This window comes from Ochotona curzoniae, unplaced genomic scaffold, assembly GCF_017591425.1.
Source record: "Ochotona curzoniae isolate NIBS_2020 unplaced genomic scaffold, NIBS_Ocur_1.0 scaffold_1852, whole genome shotgun sequence".
Taxonomy (NCBI): domain Eukaryota; kingdom Metazoa; phylum Chordata; class Mammalia; order Lagomorpha; family Ochotonidae; genus Ochotona; species Ochotona curzoniae.
The window spans coordinates 54,772,161-54,795,530 of NW_024467087.1; the positions used below are offsets into that span (position 1 = coordinate 54,772,161).

At 40.3% G+C, this 23,370-nt stretch overlaps 1 protein-coding gene across 1 annotated transcript in view; it reads left to right on the top strand.

Annotated features, from left to right (window-relative positions):
• The window catches only part of MAGT1 (magnesium transporter 1), a 39,127-nt gene extending 16,072 nt beyond the window's left edge, over positions 1-23,055 (top strand). The window contains exons 2-10 of the mRNA XM_040999488.1: positions 1,662-1,831; positions 5,664-5,781; positions 11,669-11,809; positions 12,280-12,420; positions 12,970-13,059; positions 13,652-13,715; positions 15,099-15,173; positions 18,624-18,714; positions 21,072-23,055. Coding sequence (XP_040855422.1) covers positions 1,662-1,831; positions 5,664-5,781; positions 11,669-11,809; positions 12,280-12,420; positions 12,970-13,059; positions 13,652-13,715; positions 15,099-15,173; positions 18,624-18,714; positions 21,072-21,087 — 906 coding nt within the window. The 3' untranslated portion in view covers positions 21,088-23,055. The remainder of the gene's footprint in view (positions 1-1,661; positions 1,832-5,663; positions 5,782-11,668; positions 11,810-12,279; positions 12,421-12,969; positions 13,060-13,651; positions 13,716-15,098; positions 15,174-18,623; positions 18,715-21,071) is intronic.
• Positions 23,056-23,370: the final 315 nt, after the last annotated feature.

Consider the following 23,370-nt stretch of genomic DNA (forward strand, 5'->3'; position numbering starts at 1 on the left):
CCCACATTTGTAGCGATTTTAAGACAAACACATTTTTGTGTAAAATTAGTAAGTTGTTTTACTTCAATGTTCTTTGATTGCTGAAGGTTTTTTTTTTTTTAATTCTATACAATTTCATTTGTAGGCATAGAAATAATTCACATCAAGTATATTATTCGGTTCTGTTTTATTAAATAATGTACATTGAGAGTAATTATCCAGGGCCCGGTGCGATGGCGCAGTGGTTAAGGTCCTTGCCTTGCACGCCCAGGATCCCATATGGGCGCCGGTTCTAATCCCGGCAGCCCCGCTTCCCTTCCAGCTCCCTGCCTGTGGCCTGGGAAAGCAGTCGAGGATGGCCCAAAGCTTTGGGAACCTGCACCCACATGGGAGACCCGGAAGAGGCTCCTGGCTTCGAATCGGCATAGCATCGGCCGTTGCGCTCACTTGGGGAGTGAATCATCGGAAGGAAGATCTTCTTTGTCTCTCCTCTCTGTATATCTGCCTTTCCAATAAAAAATTAAAAAAATAAATCTTTTTAAAAAAAAAGAGTGATTATCCAGTCCAAATGGCACTCTACATAAAAGATAGGGTAGGAGCTGGGCGTTTGATGTAGTAGGTAAAACCGCTGCCTGTGAGGCCAAGGACCCATGTGGGTGTGCCAGTGTAAGTTCCGGCTGCCACACTTCTGATCCAACTCCCTGCTTGTATCCTGGAAGAATAACCAGAAGGGTCAAGTTCTTGGGACCCTACACCTAGGAGGGAGGCCGGGCAGAAGCTCCTGGCTTCCAGCTTCAGACTAGCCCAGTTCCTGCCAAGCGGCCATTTAGAGGTATGCTAGAGATTGGAAGAAATCACTCTCTCTCTCTCCTTCCTCTATACACTCTGCCTTTCAACTAGAAATAAGTAAGATTTTTAAAAATACAACAGAATAGTCTATTTTAATCAGTTGCAAATGAAAATGGCTCTGGACAAAGTTGAATACCGTTCATAATGTTATGGCAATACATTAACACATTAATTTCTATTACTACATATGTATGAAAAATATAAACTTTTATTTCATACAGTCCTTTACAGAAATCCTTTACAGAAACTATCTTAATTTTATTTTAAAATATTTTTTTTTACTGGAAAAGCAGATTTACAGAGAGAAGAGACAAAGTCTTCCATCTGCTGGTTCACTCCCACACTAGCCACAACAGCCAGAACTGATCAGATCCGAAGCCAGGAGCCAAGAGCTTCTTGCAGGGTCCCAAGCCTAAGGGCCATTTTCCACTGCTTTCTGAGACCACAAGCAGAGAGCTGGATGGGAAGTAGAGCAGCCAAGATATGAATCAGTGCCCCTATCGGATGCTGGCATTTGAAGGTGGAGGATTAACCTGTTGAGCCATGGTACTGACACCTAGTGAAACCATTTTGAAAGTGCAACAGAACTTCTCAACAGTAACTGGTGCGATGTAAATCCTTCAAAAAGCTCTTTAAAAGTTTTAAAACAATGATAAAGCTAAAAAGAAGTATCTCGTGTCTGGCAGTTCCCCAACATTTTGTTTTAATTCTCTTACATTTCCTTTGTACCTTTGCGTGGTAGTCTTAGATTTAAGTAAAGATGCTTACTTAAACGATCGAGTATATTAACAACATGCTTTGTCTTTTTGTCTTTGTTTTATTTTTTTTTTTAGATGGTGTTATCTGAAAAGGTTAGCCAGCTGATGGAATGGACTAATAAAAGACCAGTGATAAGAATGAATGGAGATAAGTTTCGTCGTCTGGTTAAAGCTCCACCAAGAAATTACTCGGTCATTGTCATGTTCACTGCTCTCCAAATGCATAGACAGTGTGTCGTTTGCAAGTATGCACTTTTAACTCCATTTTATGATTAAATGATGTAATATTTTAACTTTCTCAATACTAGAAAAACGGAATTAGTTCAGTGGCTCCATAAGTAATATATAATGTTGCATGAACTGTCTCTGATAGTAATACTTCTGTTCCTTTAGAGTTGCTTCTTAATCTTCACTCTCAGTGGGGAAAACATGGACAAAGTATTGAGGTAGCCCGCCTGTGAATAACTTAAGAATCAAGACAATCAAGGCAGGCATTATGGTATAGCCCCCATATGGATGCCAACATTGCACGTGGCAGCTTTACCCCACTGCGCTAGTGAACTGGCCCCATTTTTAAAAAACAATTGTTTGAGCCCAGCACGATGGCTCAAAGGCCTCACCTTGCAGGCACTGGGATCCCATATGGGCCACTTCCTATCCAGCACCTGCGCCTTGGGACCCTGTACCCATGTGGGAGACTCAGAAGAGGTGCTGGGCTCCTGGCTTCCAATCAGCTCAGCTCCGGCCATTGTGGCCATTTGAGAGTGAATAGGTAGATGCAAGATCTTTGTGTCTCCCCTCTCTCTAAATCTAAACTGCCTTTCCAATAAAAATAAATAAGTCTTTTCTAAAATGATGGATGCATATTAGTTATTTATTATACAGCCTGATGACCATACTTAATAATTATGTATTCTATATTTCAAAATTTATAAGATTTTAAATTTATTTTTGAATATTTATTTTTATTGCAAAGTCAGATATACAGAAAGGAGGAGAGACAGAGAGGAATCTCTTCCATCCGATGATTCACTCCCCAAGTGAGTGCAACAGCTGGTGCCACACCAATCTGAAGCCAGGAGTCAGGAGTCTCTTCCAGGTCTCCCATGCGGGTGCAGGGTACCAAGGCTTTGGGCCATCCTGAAGTGCTTTTCCAGGCTGCACAGGGAGCTGGATGGGAAGAGGGGCCGCCAGGATTAGAACCAGATCCCATATGGGATCATGGCGCATTGAAGGCAAGGACTTTAGCTGCTAGGCAACTGTGCCAGGCCCAAAAAAAGAGATTTTATTTATTTTTATTGGAAAGGCAGATTTATAGAGAGAAGGACAGACAGAAAAATATCTTCCATATGCTGGTTTACTCCCCATGGCTATAGCTGTTGGAGCTCAGCTGAGCTGATATGAAACCAGGAACCAAGAGCTTCTTCCAGGTCTCCCATGTGCTTTCAGGGTCCCACGGCTTTGGGCCATCCTCCACTGCTTTCCTAGGACACAAGCAGGGAACTGGATAGTAAATGGAGCAGTCGGGACACAAGCCTGCACCCATTTGGGATCCCGGCGCATGCAAAGCAAGGATTTAGTTACTAAGACATCATGCCAGGTCCAAAATTTATAAAAGATTTTATTTTGACAACATGAAAATAAGTAGATGAGATGCTGGATAATTTTTCTTAATCACTCCACAATATACTGTTAGATAAAAAAAGAATCATTTTATATCCCATAAATATAAATTATTTTCAGTTAAAATAAATACTTTTTAAAGATTTACTTTTATTGGAAAGGCAGATATACAAAGAGGAGGAGAGGAAGAAAGATCTTCCGTGCTTTTCTTCACTCCCCAAGGAGCTGCAATGGCCAGAGCTGAGCTGATCTGAAGCCAGGAGCCAGGAGCTTCTTCCGAGTGTCCCACTCAGCTGTAGGGTCCCAAAGCTTTGGACTGATTTCTACTGTTTTCCCAGGCCACAAGCAGGAGCTGGATGGGGAATGAAGAAGCTGGGACATGAACTGGCGCCCATGTGGGATCCCAGTGCATGCGAGGCAGGAACTTTGGCCACTAGGCTACCGTGCTGGGTCATAAACTCTTAATTCCAGTTTTTCACAGACTTTTGAAACACCTCATATGATTTAAGGATGCTTTTTAAATCATTTTGTAGGGGCAAAGGCTCACATCCATCCATGTGCAGCTCTAGGGACCACGTGAGTAGTCACTGCTATCTTGAGTACCCTGGGCTCCAGAGATTTGAGGACTATAATATCTTAATTTAGTATTTAATATTAATTGTATTCTTGTTTGAATGGCAGATTTTACAGAGAGGTCTTCTGTTTGCTGGTTAATACCTTAAATGGCCGAAGTGGCCACAGCTGCTCTCGTTCTTCCAAGTCTTTCACATGGGTGCAGGATCCCAACACTTTGGTCCATCCACTACTGCTTTCCCAGCCACAAGCAGGGAGCTGGATGGAAAGTGGAGTAGTCAGGACATGAACTGGCGCCCATATTGGATGTTGACACTGCAGGCGGAGGCTTAGTGTGCTAAGCCACAGCGGCAAGCCTGAGTGCTGTTGCTTTTAGCAGCAGAAAAGCTTGGGAAAGCTGATTTGAAGAAAGAAGAGAATCTCAGGGAGAATACAGAATCCAAAGATCGTTCCATTTCTACTGACATTGGAAGAATTTTTTTTTTTTTAAGATTTATTTATTTTTGTTGCGAAGTCAGATATACAGAGAGGAGGAGAGAGAGAGAGGAAGATCTTCCATCCCATGATTGCCTCCCTAGGCAGCTGCAATGGCTGGAGCTGAGCCAATCCAAAGCCAGGAGCCTCTTCTGGGTCTCCCACACGGGTGCAGGGTCCCAAAGCTTTGGGCCATCCTCGACTGCTTTCCCAGGCCACGAACAGGGAGCTTGATAGGAAGCGGGACTGCAGGAATTAGAACCAGCAACCATATGGGATCCCAGCACGTGCAAGGCGAGAACTTTTAACCACTAGACTATCGTGCTGGGTCCAACATTGGAAGATTTAAATATTTGCATATGATATTTAAATAAGTTTATGCTTTTATTGTTTATTTTTTATAATTTTTTTAAATGAACCCAGTCATAATTTTTGCCACTTAAGGACAACCACAGTAACAATGTGCTGTATACCCTTTGAGTTTTCTATATAATAAGTAACCGGAAAATTGCAGGAGAAGCATAACAGCTGCAGTTGGGATTGGCCTGATGGAAAAGATAGCGCTGCTGCAGGATTCGGACAGCTGAATCAGGTTTATATGGAGGCAGGGCAGTTGGGTTAGAAATGATAATATACTCGAGGGTGCTGTGCTGGGAGTAAATAAGCTGCTGGATTTGAGGGATCCTGTTGGAGATTGATTAAAGTAAGGCCTGATAAAAGCTAGATGCAGTATGTGGAACTAAGTGATAAGGAATTTTGAATAAGCAATGAAAGAACTTAGAGAGACTGTATTCTATAGGTAGTTGAAAAGGACCAATTTCTAAAAAGATGAAAGTTTTCAGCTGTAAGAGTGATTGAAGGGCTCCGTGTAAAGCCTCAATTGACTAGTCCTCCCCTTTAAGTGCCTGGGATCCCATATGGGCCCCAGTTCATGTCCCGGCTGCTCCACTTCCCATCCAGCTCCCTGCTTGTGGCCTGGGAAAGCAGTCGAGGACCGTCCAAAGCCTTGGGACCCTGTACCCATGTGGGAGACCCGGAAGAGGTTCCTGGCTCCTGGCTTCGGATCAGCTCAGCTCTTGCTGGTGTGGCCACTTGGGGAGTGAACCAGCACATGGAAAGATCTTTCTTTCTCTCCTTCTCTGTAAATCTGCGTTTCCAGCAAAAATAAACAGACACAAAATATGAAGGCAGTTATTCATTTCTGGTATAAACCGCAACATTTAGGATAGAGTTTCTTCTGTCAAAAAAAAAAATTTTTTTTGTCCTAACTCTGTCGCTGCTGCCTGACTTGTTGCCAAGATTTTTGTTTCTTTCAATGGAAAAAAAAAAAAATGACAGTTGCCTAGTTGGACCTATGTAGATTTCTACAGTTGTAACACTTATATTTACAAATCTGGTCGCATCCAGGCAAGCTGATGAGGAATTCCAGATCCTGGCAAACTCTTGGCGATATTCCAGTGCGTTTACCAACAGGATATTTTTTGCCATGGTGGATTTTGATGAAGGCTCTGATGTATTTCAAATGGTAAGATCTTTAATTTGTTCTTCAGAATGGATAAAATGTGGAAAAGTACAACATACTTTCTCAGTGTCCACAATTTAAATAGAACTGTTCCTTTTTGTGATCTAGTGTAATTAGTGTGCTAAAAGCTGAACTTAAAAAAAAAAAAGCTGAACTAGATGACCATAAAAGGTAAGAATGTATGCTAACTTATTAGAATATGGAAATTTGGTAGTAATCAAGTAATGCTTGAATTTTTTTTTAAGGTTAACTTGTTTTTATTAAAAGGCAGATTTTTACAAAGAGGAGGAAACACAGGTTGCCTTGTATACACTGGTGGGAGAATAGCTACAAATAGGTGGCGGGCATTCTCAGTCTAGTAAATGCCAGATATGTTAACTATACCAGTATCCTGGTATAATTACCTATTCCACTTTTTAAAGTGCGCAAGATGGGCAGTGCTGGGCAGGGACAAGCCACCCTGACCCCTAGGCCATGGACTGCAGATTGCTTGGGGAAGGGGGTCTGAGGATGTGTTGGAGTGGGAGTGTTAAGGGCTTGTTTGGAGAGTCTTTTGTGGGCTCACCTCTGGACCTGCAGCAGGAAAAAAAAAAAACAATGGAAACTTTTGTCCCACCCACCTTCCTCCACACGTGAGTCTCTCACTCTAATCGGAAGCCCACATGGGTATGCATCTCTCTCGACTATGTAAATATTGTTTTTAAAAAATCAAAAACAAAAAAAAGTAGTTATTTTTTAAAAAGTTGTCTTTACTGGAAAGGCAGATATACAGAGAGAAGGAGATGCAGAAAGAAACATCTTCTGTCCGCTGGTTACTACCCAAGCAGCCGCAATGGCCAGAGCTGAGCTGATCTGAAGTCAGGAGCTTCTTCTGAGTCTCCCACGCGGGTGCAGGGTCCCAAGGCTTTGGGCCGTCCTCCACTGCTTTCCCAGGCCACAAGCAGGGAGCTGGATGGGAGGTGGAACAGCCAGGGTTCAGATCAGCGCCCATATAGGATCCTGGTGCATGCAACGTGGGGATTTAGCCACTCAGCTACCATGCTGGGCCCAAAATGAAATAAATCTTAAAAAAAAAATTACAGCCTAAATTCTACCATTATTATGTCACTATTATATAATACTAAAATTCTTTGTGGAGCCAGGCATCTGTGTTTAACCCCTTACATATTGTTTTAGTGGATAATATGAATCTAACTCAAGGTCAAATTCTTTCTATGTGACATGGATCCTTACTTAATCTGCTTCATAAATCATAGCTTTTTATATTTGCAGTTTTAGAATTTTAAAAAATATTTGTGGTCCCGGCACAGTAGCATAGTGGTTAAAGTCCTTGCCTTGCATGCACCGGGATCCCATATGAGCGCCAGTTCTAATCCTGGCAGCCCCGCTTCCCATCCAGCTCCCTGTTTGTGGCCTGGGAAAGCAGTTGAGGACGGCCCAAAGCCTTGGGACCCTGCACCCGCATGGGAGACTCAGAAGAGCTTCTGGCTCCTGGCTTCGGATTGGCTCAGCTCCAGCCATTGCGCTCACTTGGGGAGGTAACCATGGGATGGAAGACCTTCCTCTCTGTCTCTCCTCTTCTCCGTGTATCCGCCTTTCCGATAAAAATAAATAAGTCTTTAAAAAATAATATTTATTAGTGAGTTCTCCCATATATTAGGTCATTCTTTATTTCCAGTTTTTTTTTTTCTTTTATGACGGTTTTACAGGCATTGGGATCCCCCTTCCCCTCCCCCAAGTTCCCTCCCCTCCCCTCTGTTCTCTCCTCCAGTCTTACAATGGATGTCTTTTCATGAATTTTCCCAAGTCCATCCTGCTGCCACTGAGGTGTGTCCCAACAGTGAGGGAGATTGTTAACCGTGTCACTGTGCTGCATGCATGGGGACATACTTCGCTCTGCTTCCGCCTATGAACATACTCATTTCCACTACACTTCCAGTATGCATCCCCTTAGGTACAGTCCACCACGGGAGAAAGACATGGTGAACCTTCATCACCATGAAGTTGACAAACATGTAACAAAGGTATCAAAGTGATGCTAGGGTGGTGAAAAGGAGTGTCCAGTATCTTCCTGTAGGAATAAATGTATTGGCTCATTCTTAGTTGTCCACATTGGCCTGGGCTGGATCAGGCTGATCCAGGGACTCAAAGCAGATCTCCGAGAGGGACGGCAGTTACCCAGCTTCTCGAGCCATCACAGGCTATTTTACAGGTGTACGTAATCGCTTCTCGGCCTTTGGGCCAAGATCAAGCGCGGGGTGGACGTTAGCTGGAAGGTGGAATTAGGGGTGGACCCAGGACTCAGGCCCAGGCATTCCGTTATAGCTTGTGGTTCTGAACCAGTGAAGCCAACCATAAAGCCGGATACCTATCCCTCACACATGTATTTTTTTATTTGTAATTTTATGTTTAATATTGTTACATAATTGAAAGGTATGCTTGTGCACCTGGGCCTCCGGTTAGGGTGGGGAGGGTCCAGGTATAGGAGGATGTGAGTGGGACAAATGATTCAGTCTTTTTTTCTCCTGTGTCCACAGGGGTTTAGGCAAGGAGCCCGCTCCTTGCTGTCCAACTCCATCAGCACCTGGGGATGGAGCACAGTCATTTGATGATGTCTTGGAGGACCCAGTGTGGGCAACAGTGCTCTTAGGGAGTTACTTGAGTGATTTTGATAGTTCTGAGACATTGTCAGCTTTGGTTGCATGAGTGTTGAGCAAATCATTCAAAAGTCTGTTGGCTGACCAAGTGCACCTTAGTGCATCCACAGACACAGATGTTTGCCGTAAAACTTGGCCAGGAGAGTGGTGCAGCCTGTTCTGCTTTCCATCCTCTGACAAGGCACTGGATGTCCTCTGCTGGCCTAGATGTACTGGTTGTCATGTCCCCTGACACCTGTATTTTTCACTTTAACCTTTCTACTAGTTCTTTTCTCATACATGTAAACACTCAAGGACATAGATGGTGTTTTGTCGTTATTTATGTTTGTCTAACTCATACATTTGAGAATCTTTTACTCAATAGTAATTATGTAAGACATAGAAACATCTAGATATAACTCATTGCTGTGCAATACATGAATTATTTCCAAATTCAGAAAGTAATTATATCCCAGGTTAAACTGCTATCTCTAACTTCCAACCAAAGCTTCTTCTTTTTTTTTTTTAAAGATTTATTTTTATTATTTTTTTATTGGAAAGGCAGATATACAGAGAGGAGAGACAGAGAGGAAGATCTTCCGTCCGATGATTCACTCCCCAAGTGAGCGCAACGGGGCAATACTATGCCGATCCAAAGCCAGGAGCCTCTTCCGGGTCTCCCACGTGGGTGCAGGGTCCCAAAGCCTTGGGCCGTCCTCGACTGCTTTCCCAGGCCACAGGCAGGGAGCTGGAAGGGAAGCGGGGCTGCCGGGATTAGAACCAAAGCTTCTTATATTCTGTCATTAATGACTCTTTTTATCACGTTCATCTTCGTCTATATCTGTCATAGTCGTCCCCCTTTGTAGTCCATAACCCTTATCGTCTCTCATTTAACTTAATGCAGTACTGTTTGAAACTGATGCACTTACTATACATGTGATAATCTTTTCATATTGCCTACCATAACATCTTTTCTATATGGTGTTAGTAACTAGGGTAATAATAATATCCTAGGATATTGTGTGTAGGAACTAGTAACTGGTCCATAGGGTATAGTATTATAGTATAATAGTATTAATAGCATGTCAATATACCATGTTTCTATAGGGTATTTATAAAAATACTTGGAAACATTTAAATTTGGGGAACTATTTTAACCAAGATTAAACTTTTTAAGATTTATTTATTTTTATTGGAAAGTCAGAAAAACAGAGAGGAGGAGGGACAGGGAGATTTTCTGTCCGATGATTCACTCCCCAAATGACTGCAGTGGCTGGAGCTGAGCCAATCCGAAGCCAGGAGCCAGGAGCTTCTTCCAGGTCTCCCATGCAGGTGCAGGGTCCCAAGGCTTTGGGCCGTCCTCCACTGCTTTCCCAGGCCACATGCAGGGAGCTGGAAGGGAAGTGGAACAGCTGGGATTATGAGATTCCAGCTTGTACTGGGTGAGGGCTTTAGCCACTAGGCCATGCCGCCGGGCCCCAAATTAAACAACTATGAAGGACCTAAGGTTTTACTCTATCTAATGATAGTATGTAATATGGTAGTAGTATATATAAAATCCTGCCAGACAAGCAGGATTTTATCCGAGCTAATAAGTTAGCCTGCCACAATTTTAAAGATGCTGACAGACATGTGAGTGACACTGCAAAATTAAGATAAAAGACTAATAAAACAAGTAGTCAGAATCTGAGCATTTTCTTGTGTAGGTTCATCTACCTCCATTCCGGAACCAACATCTCTTGTAAGAGGCAGTGAGTGTGCTTGCTCTTTGCATTCAATGGAAACTTCTCACTGCCCAGAGCTGTGCAGATATGCGTGAAGATCATCCAGAAGATAGATGATGAGTACTTATGTTTACAGAGTAAGCCAGAACATCACAAACTGGTACAAAATTGTGCAACTACACAGGTCTTCTCGGATTGCAACATGCTATCGTGCGTTACACGGTCCTTCCCAGTGGAAGACTCTATTCTTCAGCTGAAGTATTTTCTTCCTGGCTCTCATGGCTCTCAAAATTGTTTACCTCTCAAGCCTCATTTCAGATACTCCCTTTACGCTGTTTTCAGATCCACCAGATGAAAAGCGAGTCATTCCTTTTCTTGTATTATCACACTGCTTTCTTTTATTTCTATTATAAACATATAATTGTTTGAGTCTCTTTTAGAAAAGTTACTTAATGGCAGATCCCATACCCTGTAGCTGAATGCTAAGCACATGACAAGTGTTTAGCAAATGTTGAATAAAATGGCTTCATGTTCGCATTTTACAGTTTATCGTTATACTAATTATTTTCCAGTCTCATAAACTACCTCTGTAAATCAAAACCAACATATGTGTTAAATACTATAACCCAAAAATATAGTCCATTTAAACCATATTAGGCCAAAGTAAACCTTTCCTAGACTTTAAGAAATTGCATTCTCATTCTCTCCTGTTCATGCTCGGATTGTTTTAGAAATTGACTTTGTTATTTACTTGATGTCTGTTTCTTTGCCTTTCAAATACAATGAAAATAAATGAATGAATAGTACATTTTTTTAAATGTGCTATGGGGCCAGCGATAGAGTAATCTTCCACCTGCAGCACCAGCATTCCATATAGGCTCCAGTTCAAGGCCCAGCTGCTCCACTTCCAAGCCAGCTCCTGGGTATGACCTGGGAACGCAGCAGACGAGACACAGCAGGAAGCTCCTGGCTCCTGGCTCCAGTTTAGCTCAGCTCTAACCATTATGACCATTTGGAGAGTGAATCAGAGGATGGAAGATCTTTCTCTGTCTCTCCTCTCTGTATATCTGCCTTTCCAATAAAAAAATAATTTTAAAAAATGAATTAACTTTATTCTGCATATGACTACTGCTTTATCTTGTTTATCTTCTTTTTCATTGCGTTTGTTATGATCTTGGTCTGATTCCCTCCAAATTGAGAATGCGTTGTACATGTAGAGCTTACCACAGCTATGGAAGATGATTTCAGTATTAATAAATGCATTTTTTACATAACCTCTGAATAGATTAAAATATCTTCTAGTGGAGTAAATATAGGCTTCTTAGCTAGGAATGTATATTTGGTGAGCTGTAATAGTTAAGGTCATAAGTTGCCTTGGGCTTTAATTCTGGCTCTACCCCTTTGTAAGGTCTTACCTTCCCCAAGTGTGAACTTCCTCACCTTTGCCAGATGCCTAAATGGTAAGATGTTATTGTCTGTTGAGATGGTTTACTTGATGCCTTAATATTTTTGTGGGCTATTTTTATTCAGCTAAACATGAATTCTGCTCCAACTTTCATCAACTTTCCTGCAAAAGGGAAACCCAAACGCGGTGACACATATGAGTTGCAGGTGCGTGGCTTTTCAGCTGAGCAGATTGCCCGGTGGATCGCAGACAGAACTGATGTCAATGTAAGTAGTCGCCACCCCGCCCCCCGCCGCCTACCATACAGCAGTTTGGGAGAAGCTGTACTGCATACTGTCCTCTAATACTGGGGTGGTAGTGATCTGCTAGTCCCTTCATAAGTGGGCATTTAACAGGGGGATTCTTCACCCTGATGAAAGAGTTAAGTTGTAAAACACCACTTACCCATTGAATTTATCGCGAAAAATCCCAATTTCAACCTTCTTGAGGTCATGGGTTATCTATTTGCACTTGGCAAATCATTCTTAAAGTGAAAGATGCTGTTGATGATCAAGCACGTTATTGTTTGCACCTGTTCCACTCCATGTGCGCATGCGGTATATATCATTTTGAGTGGGATGAAATGAAAAGGCATCTTTTTTTCCTGAAAATAAGCATACTAATTTTGATTTGACCCAGTTAATTAGAGAATCAATGTTATACTTTGGAATGCTTTTGTTTTTCTCCTTTCAACTAGATTAGAGTAATTAGACCTCCAAATTACGCCGGTCCCCTTCTGTTGGGATTGCTTTTGGCTGTTATTGGTGGACTTGTGTATCTTCGAAGAAGCAACATGGAATTTCTCTTTAATAAAACCGGATGGGCTTTTGCAGCTTTGGTGAGTGTATTTTTGAAGAAAACTTATTTTAATAAGATCTTAATCTATTTTTAGATAAGCTTTCGTTTATCTGAGAGGCAGTATTTTATTTATTTATTTACCTGAGGAAATGGCATTACATATTTTTTTATTTTCTGCCTTAAAATCACTTTCTTTCCTCCATTATTACTATAATGGAAGGCCAGAATGGAAAGCTAAAATTGAAGGATTTGTTCATACCTGCCTTCTGTTCAGCCTAAATGGTATATACTGCCGTCTTGGAAAATCTGCAGTTCTTTTGAAAGCACTCCCCTTAAAAGCCTGTTCAGGATTCAGTTTGAAAATTTATGTTGGCTTAATTTTAGTTTTATAAGATATTTTCCTTTTCAGTTATTGAACTGTGATCCTCTGGTAAAGTATAGACCTTGATAAGTAAATCATTTATCTAAATATAAAATTTATTATGTTTAAAAACATGCACCTTTTCATTTATCTACTAATCTGATCAAGATTGAAACAGTTGGGCCTTGAGTGTATTTTTTTCTGTTTGTTTGTTTCCTTGTTTCTCAGTGTTTTGTGCTTGCTATGACATCTGGTCAAATGTGGAACCACATAAGAGGACCACCATATGCCCATAAGAACCCCCACACGGGACATGTGGTAAGAAAATTCTGCGATTTATTTCTGTCATCCATCATAGTTCATGGTTATGACTCAATGGGACCATTGTCAGCATGCAAAAAAGATTTTATTTTTCAGTTTCTCCGTGCTAATCAGCCAAAACCACAGGTAAGACATGTAGTGCTCTGCAAAGTGGGAAGTTCCATTTCCCTTGGGTGAGTTCTTCTGAAGATACTGGCCACGAATGAGCCAACCTCAACGAAATAAAATAATTCATCAAATACTTGAGTATCTGTTATTTCTAAGTACTTTGTTAGGTATTATTAGACACAGTTATAAACAGCGTGGTCCCTGCCACGGTGTACATTATCGAAGCTCAGATTTTTAAGTACAAGTTCTGTCAAATATTTGATTGTTAAAAACATAATGTAATAAAAAAGACAAATGACAAAATAGCTGTTATATTAATCAAACTTATTAACTTGTAACTGCCACAGGCTCATACTTTCGTGCATGTCTGTTTATATCAGGTAAATTCACTTCACAGGATGGTAATTAGCCCCAGGTTAGGTCAGGATACCAAAATCTGGTGTATATTTACTCCATTTTCTTTTGTCTTCTCCCCACTCAGAATTACATCCACGGAAGCAGCCAAGCCCAGTTTGTGGCTGAAACACACATTGTTCTTCTATTCAGTATCCTTTTACAAGAAGTCTTTGTTAATACGCTTTGTCTCTTTTCTCGATCCAGTTTCTCTCTGTAGCATCTAACTCGGGCTGTTCTTTTAATGCAGATTACAATGTCTTTTAGAAATCATATTATTGTATCATCCATCTTTGCCTAATCAGCCAGAGACCACCAAGACAAACCTACCGTCTGATAAAGCCATTGATTCATTGATGCAAAGAAGGCTAAATATCAGTAACTTCAGGACTCGTCACCAAAGAAAAGATAGAATTTTTAGAGAATTTGGGAAAAGTATAGAGTTTATGTGAAATCTGAAAAGGTATTGTTTTGATGGGTTCAAAGCAAAGCAAAGTTGAATATAAAGGGATCAATATCAGGCCTCCTGTGAAGTGGACCTGTGGGAATTGGAGTTCCCCACTGGTTTTACTCTAAGTTCTCAGCATGAGAAAGTTCTAAGCAAAGACATAAAGATATATAGAAAAGCATGATTTTTGGGGGGGAGCAAACTTTATTTAAAAGGTGAGGAAATCGGGCCCGGCTCAATGGCTTAGTGGTTAAGGTCCTCGCCTTGAACGCCCCGGATCCCATATGGGCGCAGGTTCTAATCCTGGCAGCTCCACTTCCCATCCAGCTCCCTGCTTGTGGCCTGGGAAAGCAGTTGAGGACGGCCCAAAGCCTTGGGACCCTGCACCTGCATGGGAAACATGGAGAAGCTCCTGGCTCCTGGCTTCGGATCGGCTCAGCTCCAACCACAGTGACCATTAACGGAGTGAACTAGCATATGGAAGAACTTTCTGTCTCTCCTGTGTATAAATCTGCTTTTCCAATAAAAAATACGTGAATCATTTTTTTAAAGATTTATTTTATTTTTATTGGAAAGGCGGATATACAGAGAGGAGAGACAGAGAGGAAGATCTTCTGTCCGATGATTCACTCCCCAAGTGAGCGCAACGGCCAATGCTATGCCGATCCAAAGCCAGGAGCCTCTTCTGGGTCTCCCACATGGGTACAGGGTCCCAAAGCACTGGGCCGTCCTCGACTGCTTTCCCAGGCCACAGGCAGGGAGCTGGATGGGAAGCGGGGCTGCCGGGATTAGAACTGGCGCCCATATGGGATCCCGGGCGTGCCAGGCGAGGACCTTAACCATTGTGCCATTGCGCCGGGCCAAAAAAGTTTGTTTTTTTTTTTTAAATCAATCTTCGTACAGGTAATCTACCCTCCAGTTTTTAGTGCCACCAAAGAAAATTTTCACACTTGATATAAAAAGCATTTGGTTTTTATAGTTAAAGTTGAAGCTTTTTATATCTATTTGGCCTTTTTCTTCTTGAGAAATTAGGAAGAGTAAAGTCTTTCATGTCTATGTGGGTTTCTCCTTAACCAGTTTTTCCAAGATGGCGGCGTTACCTTAGGGATGGTGCTTTTATGTGAAGCTGCTACCTCTGACATGGACATTGGAAAGCGAAAGAGTAAGTCATCTTGTATGGCATAATTCAGCAATTCTTCCTTTAATACAGAAAAAGAAAATGAAACTATCACTTTCTCACTTAGTTATAGGATAAGGATGCTATTTTGCTCCTTTACAATTATGAAAGTATCATGCTCATTAGAGAAGATTGTTAATGACTTTAGTAGAAGTAAGGTTAAGAAAAATAACACTGTTCTATTACACAATAGGTTCATTATGCTTGGCAACAATTGACTGTACATTTCAGAATAGCTGATGTTTGAATTTAGGCTATACCAATTATCCTATTCTGATTATTGCAAGTTGTATTGATCTGTTTAAATGTCCACTATCCATTATATGCAATTATCACATTTCAATTAAAACTTTTAAAAATTGACTGAAAGAATATCTTTTTCTAATGTTAAAATGTTAAAATGGTTTAGTATAAAAATTCATGACTTACTGTGTGCCTGCAAAAATACACACACACACACGCACACACACACACGCACACACACACACACACACACACTATATGCTCAAGATAGAAAATGTGACAAAAACACGAGTGTGAAACATTTGGGAGTGGGGAACATTTACCCACTATTCTACATTTCTTTCCATTTGGAAAAAATATTTTGAAACTATGTGAAATTTTGAAATTTTACTCTTCCTTTTTTTAACCTTTATTACATGATAAATACTAGTATAATTTTCAACCTCACACTCTACACTGATTTTTAAAAAGATTTTGGGCGTGGGGGTGGCTGGCACCATGATATATTAAGTTAGACCTCTACCTGCAACCTGGACATCCCATATTGGTGCCAGTTCAAGTCCCACCTGCTCCACTTCGATGCACATCTCTGCTGGTGACCTCTGTAAAAGCAGCAGAGGAAGGACCATGTGCTTGGGCTTCTGCACTCATGTGGGAAAATTTGAAGAAGCTCCTGGCTCCACATTTCAGACTAGTCCAAACAAAGGATTTTAAAAATCTATTTGAAAGACAGTTAGTGTTACTTAGAGGGGGAGCAGAGAGAAATGTCCCATTTACTGATTAATGGCCACAGTGGTTGTGTGAGCCAGGCTAAAGCCAAATACCTGAGCTTGCTCCAGATCTCCCACGGGAGTGCAGGGACCCAGGTTCGTGGGCCAGCTGCTGTGTTCCCAGTCACTTTATCAGGGTGTGGATCAGAAATGTAATGTTCAGGTCTTGAATTGGCACTCACACTGGATACCTGAATGGCAGGCCGCTTCTGATTTTGGTGGTGTTTTTTCCTAATTTTGATTATGGTAAGTACTGCATAAGTGAATTCTGTGATACCTTCAGCTTCATCATTTTTTTATTTCTTTAAGACAAATTCCTGGAAGTAGAATAACTGTGATCCTGTGTTTGAATGCTTTCAAGTGATGATGCCAAGTTCTTTCTATAAAACTTGTGATAATTTCTTCCAACTAGTGGTAATTAAGAGCGCTTGTTTTACTTTAATCATATTGGCATTAGATAGTTCCATTAAATACATACATATTTATAAGTGAGCTTCAGAATATTTTACACCAAAATAAACCTATCATTTAATTCCATTTTCCACAAACTTTTTGAAGTACCCTCTTGTGTATATATACTTACTAGTCATGTATAGGGAAAATGTTACTTTCTAATGAGGCTAAATATATTCTCAAATGTTTGTTAGTCCTTTGTGTTTCCCATTCTTTAAATTATATTTTTTCTCTTTCACTGTCTATTGGAGTCATAATCCTCTCTCTCATGGTTTGTGTGCATTTATATATATGTACATTAACATTCACATGTTCTTATCTTTTTCAGAGAGGTGCTATCAATGTAATTTGCTTTTACTTATGTGAAATAAGAATAAGTAAGGGTTTTTTCTTTTATGGTTGAAGAGTTCAGTGTCATCAAAATTAATGTGCCTAAGTGAAGACAGTGATTTATATAGCTGGTAATTTTACCTTCTAGAAAAAAAAATTACGATACTAGATTTCAAATTTCAGCACAGTTATTTTGCTGAATTAAAACAAATATTTGGGCCCAGCACGATGGCGCAGTGGTTAAGGTCCTCGCCTTGCATGCCCTGGATCCCATATGGGCGCCAGTTCTAATCCCGGCAGCTCCACTTCCCATCCAGCTCCCTGCTTGTGGCCTGGGAAAGCAGTCAAGGACGGCCCAAAGCTTTGGGACCCTGCACCCGCGTGGGAGACCTGGAAGAAGTTCCTGGATCCTGGCTTCGGACCAGCATAGCATGGGCCGTTGCGCTCACTTGGGAAGTGAATCATCAGACGGAAGATCTTCCTCTCTGTCTCTCCTCTCTGTATTTCCGCCTTTCTAATAAAAATAAATAAATCTTTAAAAAATTTACATATTAGAAAAAGCAAGAAAGCCATTATATCCATTTTTATTCAGTCAATGTATGTTGATTCACTGCTTGACTTTTTTAAAAAATTGCCTATTGTTTTTAAAAATTGTTTTAATGTTCACTGAGAAAAAGCCACCTAAGTACATATTGCTGCATGAATTTTAAATGCAAAGCATTTGGCTATATATATTAAAATAGTAACAATTTTATCTTCTTCTGAGGTTCTAACCCGATGAAATAATCACAAGTACTATTATTAGGCAGTTTTTAAACATGTACTGGGAACTGCTCTAAACACTTTTAGTTACGTAAAGAGAAATATAAACATACGGTGATGCTTTACATATACTATATGTGTACGTTTTGTTAGGGAAAAAATGACTAACTTTGCTATTCAGAACAGGAGTTAACTCATTTTGACTCCTGTTGTGTAAAACTTAATAAATTATTTTGTAAATATAACAAAACTAAAAAATTGTTTTCAAGATTGGTATATTGCCCTACAGCTTCCATTACTGTCACGCACACGTGTGTCCCAATATCCCTGTCTCTGTTGCTTAGCTGGTCTCAGTCCAGGAATCTCTGCGATCATGGGAATTCGTCTTTGGGCATTGCAGGCATCTGGGATTAGTGGAGAGAGTTGTGAATTTAAGAGTAGGAATTTTTTGCTCATTATTCAAATGAGGTATCTGGGTTGAGTGATTTCTTCACACAGGGTTGTGTAGTAATCTGCACATACATTCAAATAAGATTATTACAGTGATATTATAGATAGGTTTGTCAGTATTTATCAATACAATAAAGGCCAACAAATGAATGGGTCATTTTCTTAACACTAGTGATACTACTAGCTTTTTCAGTGTGATTTTTTTTTAATGGGATTCAGTTTCATATGAGTAAGTTGTGTATGTTTATGAATGGAGTCACTGTGTATTATGGTGGGCCATATTAAAGTGGAAGGTTTCTGAAAGATTAAGAACTAGGCTGAAAATTAAGAAAACACCTTGTTTTTACTCTTTGGAAGTACAGGCTAGGATTTATGTTCAGAGAATTGATTACATTCAGCATGCTCATTTTTCTCTCTCTCTTCACAGTAATGTGTATAGCTGGTATTGCACTGGTTGTGTTATTCTTCAGTTGGATGCTCTCTATTTTCAGATCTAAATATCATGGATATCCATACAGGTATGATTCTAATTTTTTATTTACATAGAGTTGATGCTGACCTATAAATTAATTTTTTTCTTTGCTTGCAAGTTATTCTAGTTTTTAAGGCAAAAAGATGGGATTTAATTTAGAGATGGTGTATCTATAAGTTAATCTTAAATAATTATGGCGTAATGACCAGGACCAGGTTATGATGTTCAAAATCATCTTTGAGATTTACTCTCTCTGAAAAAAAGATTGATTTATTTAAAAGGCAGAGAGACAGAAAGTGGGGAGAAAGGGAGAGAGAGAGAGAGAGATCAAATTTCCATCCCAGGGTTAACTTCTCATTTGCTAGCAATGGCCAGGTTGAAATCAGAAGCCAAAATTCTCTCTGGATGTCACATGTGGGTGGCAGGAACCCCAAGACCTGAGCCATCGTAAGTGGAGATAGGACTCGATCCCCAACATTCCATAAGAATCAGATGTCCCAAGTAGCAGTTTAACCAGCTGTGCTGCAATGACCACATTTTTAGAGTGATCTGACCTCACCTATTTAATTTAGAAGTCTGTAATTGCACATAATGATTGAAACATCTTATGTCTATTAGGTATACTATTTTTCCTATTGAGGAGGAAACCATTTTCAGGGTATCTGAAAATTTCTCCCTTGTATTTTTTAAGGCAGCTTAGATAGCATAAGCAAAACATTTGATTACAAACCAGCAAGAGCTGGCATTGTGCCTTATGGGTTAAGCTACCACCCAAGATGATGGAATCTAATATTAGACTATTGGTTGGAAACTCAGATGGTCCACATCCAATCCCGCTCCCTGAGCGTGTGCCTGGGGGAATAGCAAATGATGACAAAAGTAGTTAGACCTCTGCCACCCATGTGGGGGACCAATGTGGGGCTCCAGGGTCCTGGCTTCAGCATGACCCTTACCTGATTATGGCATTCATTTGTAGAGTAACCTAGTAGATGGAGGATTTTAGTCTGTCCTTTCTTCTCCCTGTCACTCTGCCTTCCTTTTTAAAAGACTTATGCTTTTTATTGGAAAATCAGATACACAGAGAGATACAGAGAGAGACCTTCCATCTGCTGCTTCACTCTCCAAGTGGACACAGTGGCCGGAGCTGAGCAGAGGCGATGACTTTAGCCGCTAGGCTACCGTACCAGGCCCTGTCCATATTATTTTGACAAAAAAAAAAAATTCAACAACTTTCTGGGTGACTCATTATACTCATTGCAACATCTTGAGGCCTTTTGATAAATAAACAAGATAAATTAATCTTCTGTTACATCTTTTTTCCTGTAAATTTTTTATGTATTTATAAGCTAGAAGCCTCCTTTAAGTCAGAAGTCCTAGAACCTTGATTCTTTTTTTTTTAAGATTTATTTTATTTTTATTGCAAAGTCAGATACATAGAGAGGGAGAGAAAGAAAGGAAGATCTTCCGTCCAATGATTCACTCCTAAAGTGACCACAATGGCCAGAGCTGTGCCAGTCTGAAGCCAGGAGCCTGGAGCTGTTCCGCATCTCCCACGCGGGTGCAGGGTCCAAGACTTTGGGCCATCCTTGACCACATTCCCAGGCCACAAGCAGGGAGCTGGATGGGAAGCAGTGCTGCCAGGATTAGAACAAGTGCCCATATGGGATCCCGGCGCATTCAAAGCGAGGATTTTAGCTGCTAGGCCACCACTCCAGGCCCAAGAGAACCTTGATTCTTAACTTAAAATATTCCAACTTTAAACTTGCATTCTTCTGTATGATTATGTGTATTAAAATAATTTCTTCTGGACCTGGGAAAGTGCTCGCCTTGCACATGCCGGAGTCCCATATAGTCACCGGTTCTAATTCCAACAGTCCTGCTTCCCATCTAGCTCCCTGCTTGTGGCCTAGGAAAACAGTCAAGGACAGCCCAAAGCCTTGGGACCCTGCACCCATGTAGGAGACCCGGAAGCAGCTGCTGGCTCCTGGCTCCGGATTGGCTCAGTCCTGGTCGTTGTGGCCACTTGGGGAGTGAATCATCAGACGGAAGATATTCTTCTCTGTCTCTCCTCCTTTCTGTATATCTGGCTGTGCAATAAAAATAAATCTTTAAAAAATTCATTTCTTCTGTGTACAATACTTTTAGGGATACAAAAGTATGTAACTAGGACTTCTATTTGAATTGTCTGATCATGAATTGGGTTAATTCAGTTAATTGCTTTCTGTGTTTGGAAGCTATTTTAACTTCAAGTATGTCTGTTTCTCTATTTCTGATCCTCCAAGATAGGCATTCATGTGCCAAAATGTTCTTTGATCTGTTGAAATCGAGATGGTTCATATTTATTATAAGTCAAGTTTACTTGGTTTTCTGAAACTAATAGAGTGGTATATATTTTTGTTGCAGCTTTCTGATGAGTTAAAAGGATCCCAGAGATAACGTAGACACTGGAGTAATGGAAACTGAAAAGGAGAAACGTGTGTTGAAAAGAATACAACTTTGTATTTTGTATTACCTCTTTTTATTTTCAAGTGATTTAAATAGTTAATCATTTAACCAAAGAAGTGTAGTGCCTTAACAAGAAATTTCCTGTCAAAATAATGAAGTATTTGGAAATTATTGTCCTTTTAACCCTGTCTTCCTGTTGTACTTTATGGAACATTTAATTTAGTAGAATGAAGTATATTATTAAAAAATTTTTTTTCTCAAACTACTACTTGGTATTAATTAGAACAAAGCTCAAAACTGCGTTAGCTGACTTTTGGTCATCTGATTCTATATTTGTCTTATTCAACGATGGGAAAAGAAACTCCTGAGCAGGTGTTCTGGTGTACACCTGTTACAGGTAACTGCATCAGGAATCTGTTCTTGGCTCTTCCATCTTGGCAGGGAGGTGCACGCTTGGCACGTCTCGCCTTTGAGGCAGATAAATCACATGTGCTCTGTGCGCTCCCGGCAGCAGAACATCACTCTTCAGAGCGTGTGTCTGGATCACAAAGACTGTTCAGCCCTTCTCCTGCATCTTTCCTACTAAAACAGTTCTGTCTCCGTGCTTCCTGGTAGCTACAGACATTACAGAGTATCTCAAAATACACAATCAGACTTCGCATAAGTGTGGTGTTAACTGCCTTGTATTTGGGAAGAGCTCAGGTTCACTTCATGTTCTTAGACGGTTTTTATTTAAGGTAGTCCACACCTAATAGATACATATACAGCTTAGTGCTAAAATCAGTAACTCAGAATGCTCTGTTTCCGACAATTACAGCAAGTGTCACTGACTTGATTTTTTATATGTATATATAAAGCCCTGCTTGTGTTTAGGAAAAGGACTCCCGTAGAATAGGAAAAGAAAAACATGAAATACTGAGTTGTTGTCTCTGTGTAGAAAGTAAGTGTTTCTTGAAGGCTCTTCTGGTTTTGTGCTATTATTTCAGCCTCTATTATCCTTCTCCAATCAGAGAAACAAAGTAAACATTTGAAGAAGTTTGATCGGAAGATCACCCTTCTGTGGAAATAACTGTATGTGCTAACCAGCTTTCTGTGAGCAATGTCTTCATGGTTATGATTACACCTAACTGTAACCTCCCTGTAGTTATGAAAGGTAACCCAAAATGCTACTGTTATGGAAATAGGAGAATTGCAATTGTTAATAAAAAAAAAAAGTACAGAAATCTTTGAAGTGTTATAAAAAAAAAAAACAAACCTGTGACTGTCCCCCACTGTTTTCCATCTAACATCCCTCTCATGTGATATGAAGTTTCACGAGGAGGTGGATAAAGCTGTCATGGAGAACAGTGCGTTGTGTGGGTTTTTGTTTTATGTCTTTGTTAGTAGATCGGGGTGGGGCTAGATATAGTTGACTTTTCTACTCTTTAACTGAGCCACTTTTTGTTCATCAATCAATCACCTGTAGACTGTGTGATCCTGCATCCCTCATGTGCTGTTGTAGTATTTGTCACAGGCCAAATAAATGTATGCTGTGACTCTTAGGAGATTTGAATGAAGATGCCCTGATTTGTATGGATGCATCAGATGAATACTACTGCCACATAATCTCTGTTGCTCCACATAATTGGACAAAAGCATTAAAAGAATCACAGTCTTTCATGTTTGTCTCACTGTATGAGCACATTCTACAATAAGGAAGGGAGCTCTCTGGCTAAACTTTGTGCAGGACAGATTTATTACACTTCAAATACTGCTACTTTTGGGGAAATTTTGAAATTAGCTTTCATCTGAAGTGCCTTAAGTAGACTCAATTTACTTTTCTAGTGATGGTTTAAATATTATTTGTTATACGTTTGAAAGATGCTATTCAGAATGTAGTGGCAAAGATAACCAGATGTCTGCTTGTTTGCTTTTTGACCATACCAATAAACTTTTACAATCTGTACTCTGAGTTTTTCATTATTCTGTGAAGAGCATGAATTTAAAACATGAAAAGAATTGTAACATCACAATATTTCACTTTGGAGATATAATTAATTTATTGTGCTAGTTATTATGAGTCTGATAGGACAATTTGCTTAACTGTTTCTATAGTGACAGATATGCTCTTCCAGGAATCCATAGGATCCTTATTATTTTGTTTTTATTTTGTTTTATTTTACTCATTTGAAAGAGAAACCAAGACAGAGAGATTTACAGGTTCAGTCCGCAAATGGCCACACAATAGCCAAGGACGAAGTAGGCTGAGGCTCAGCGT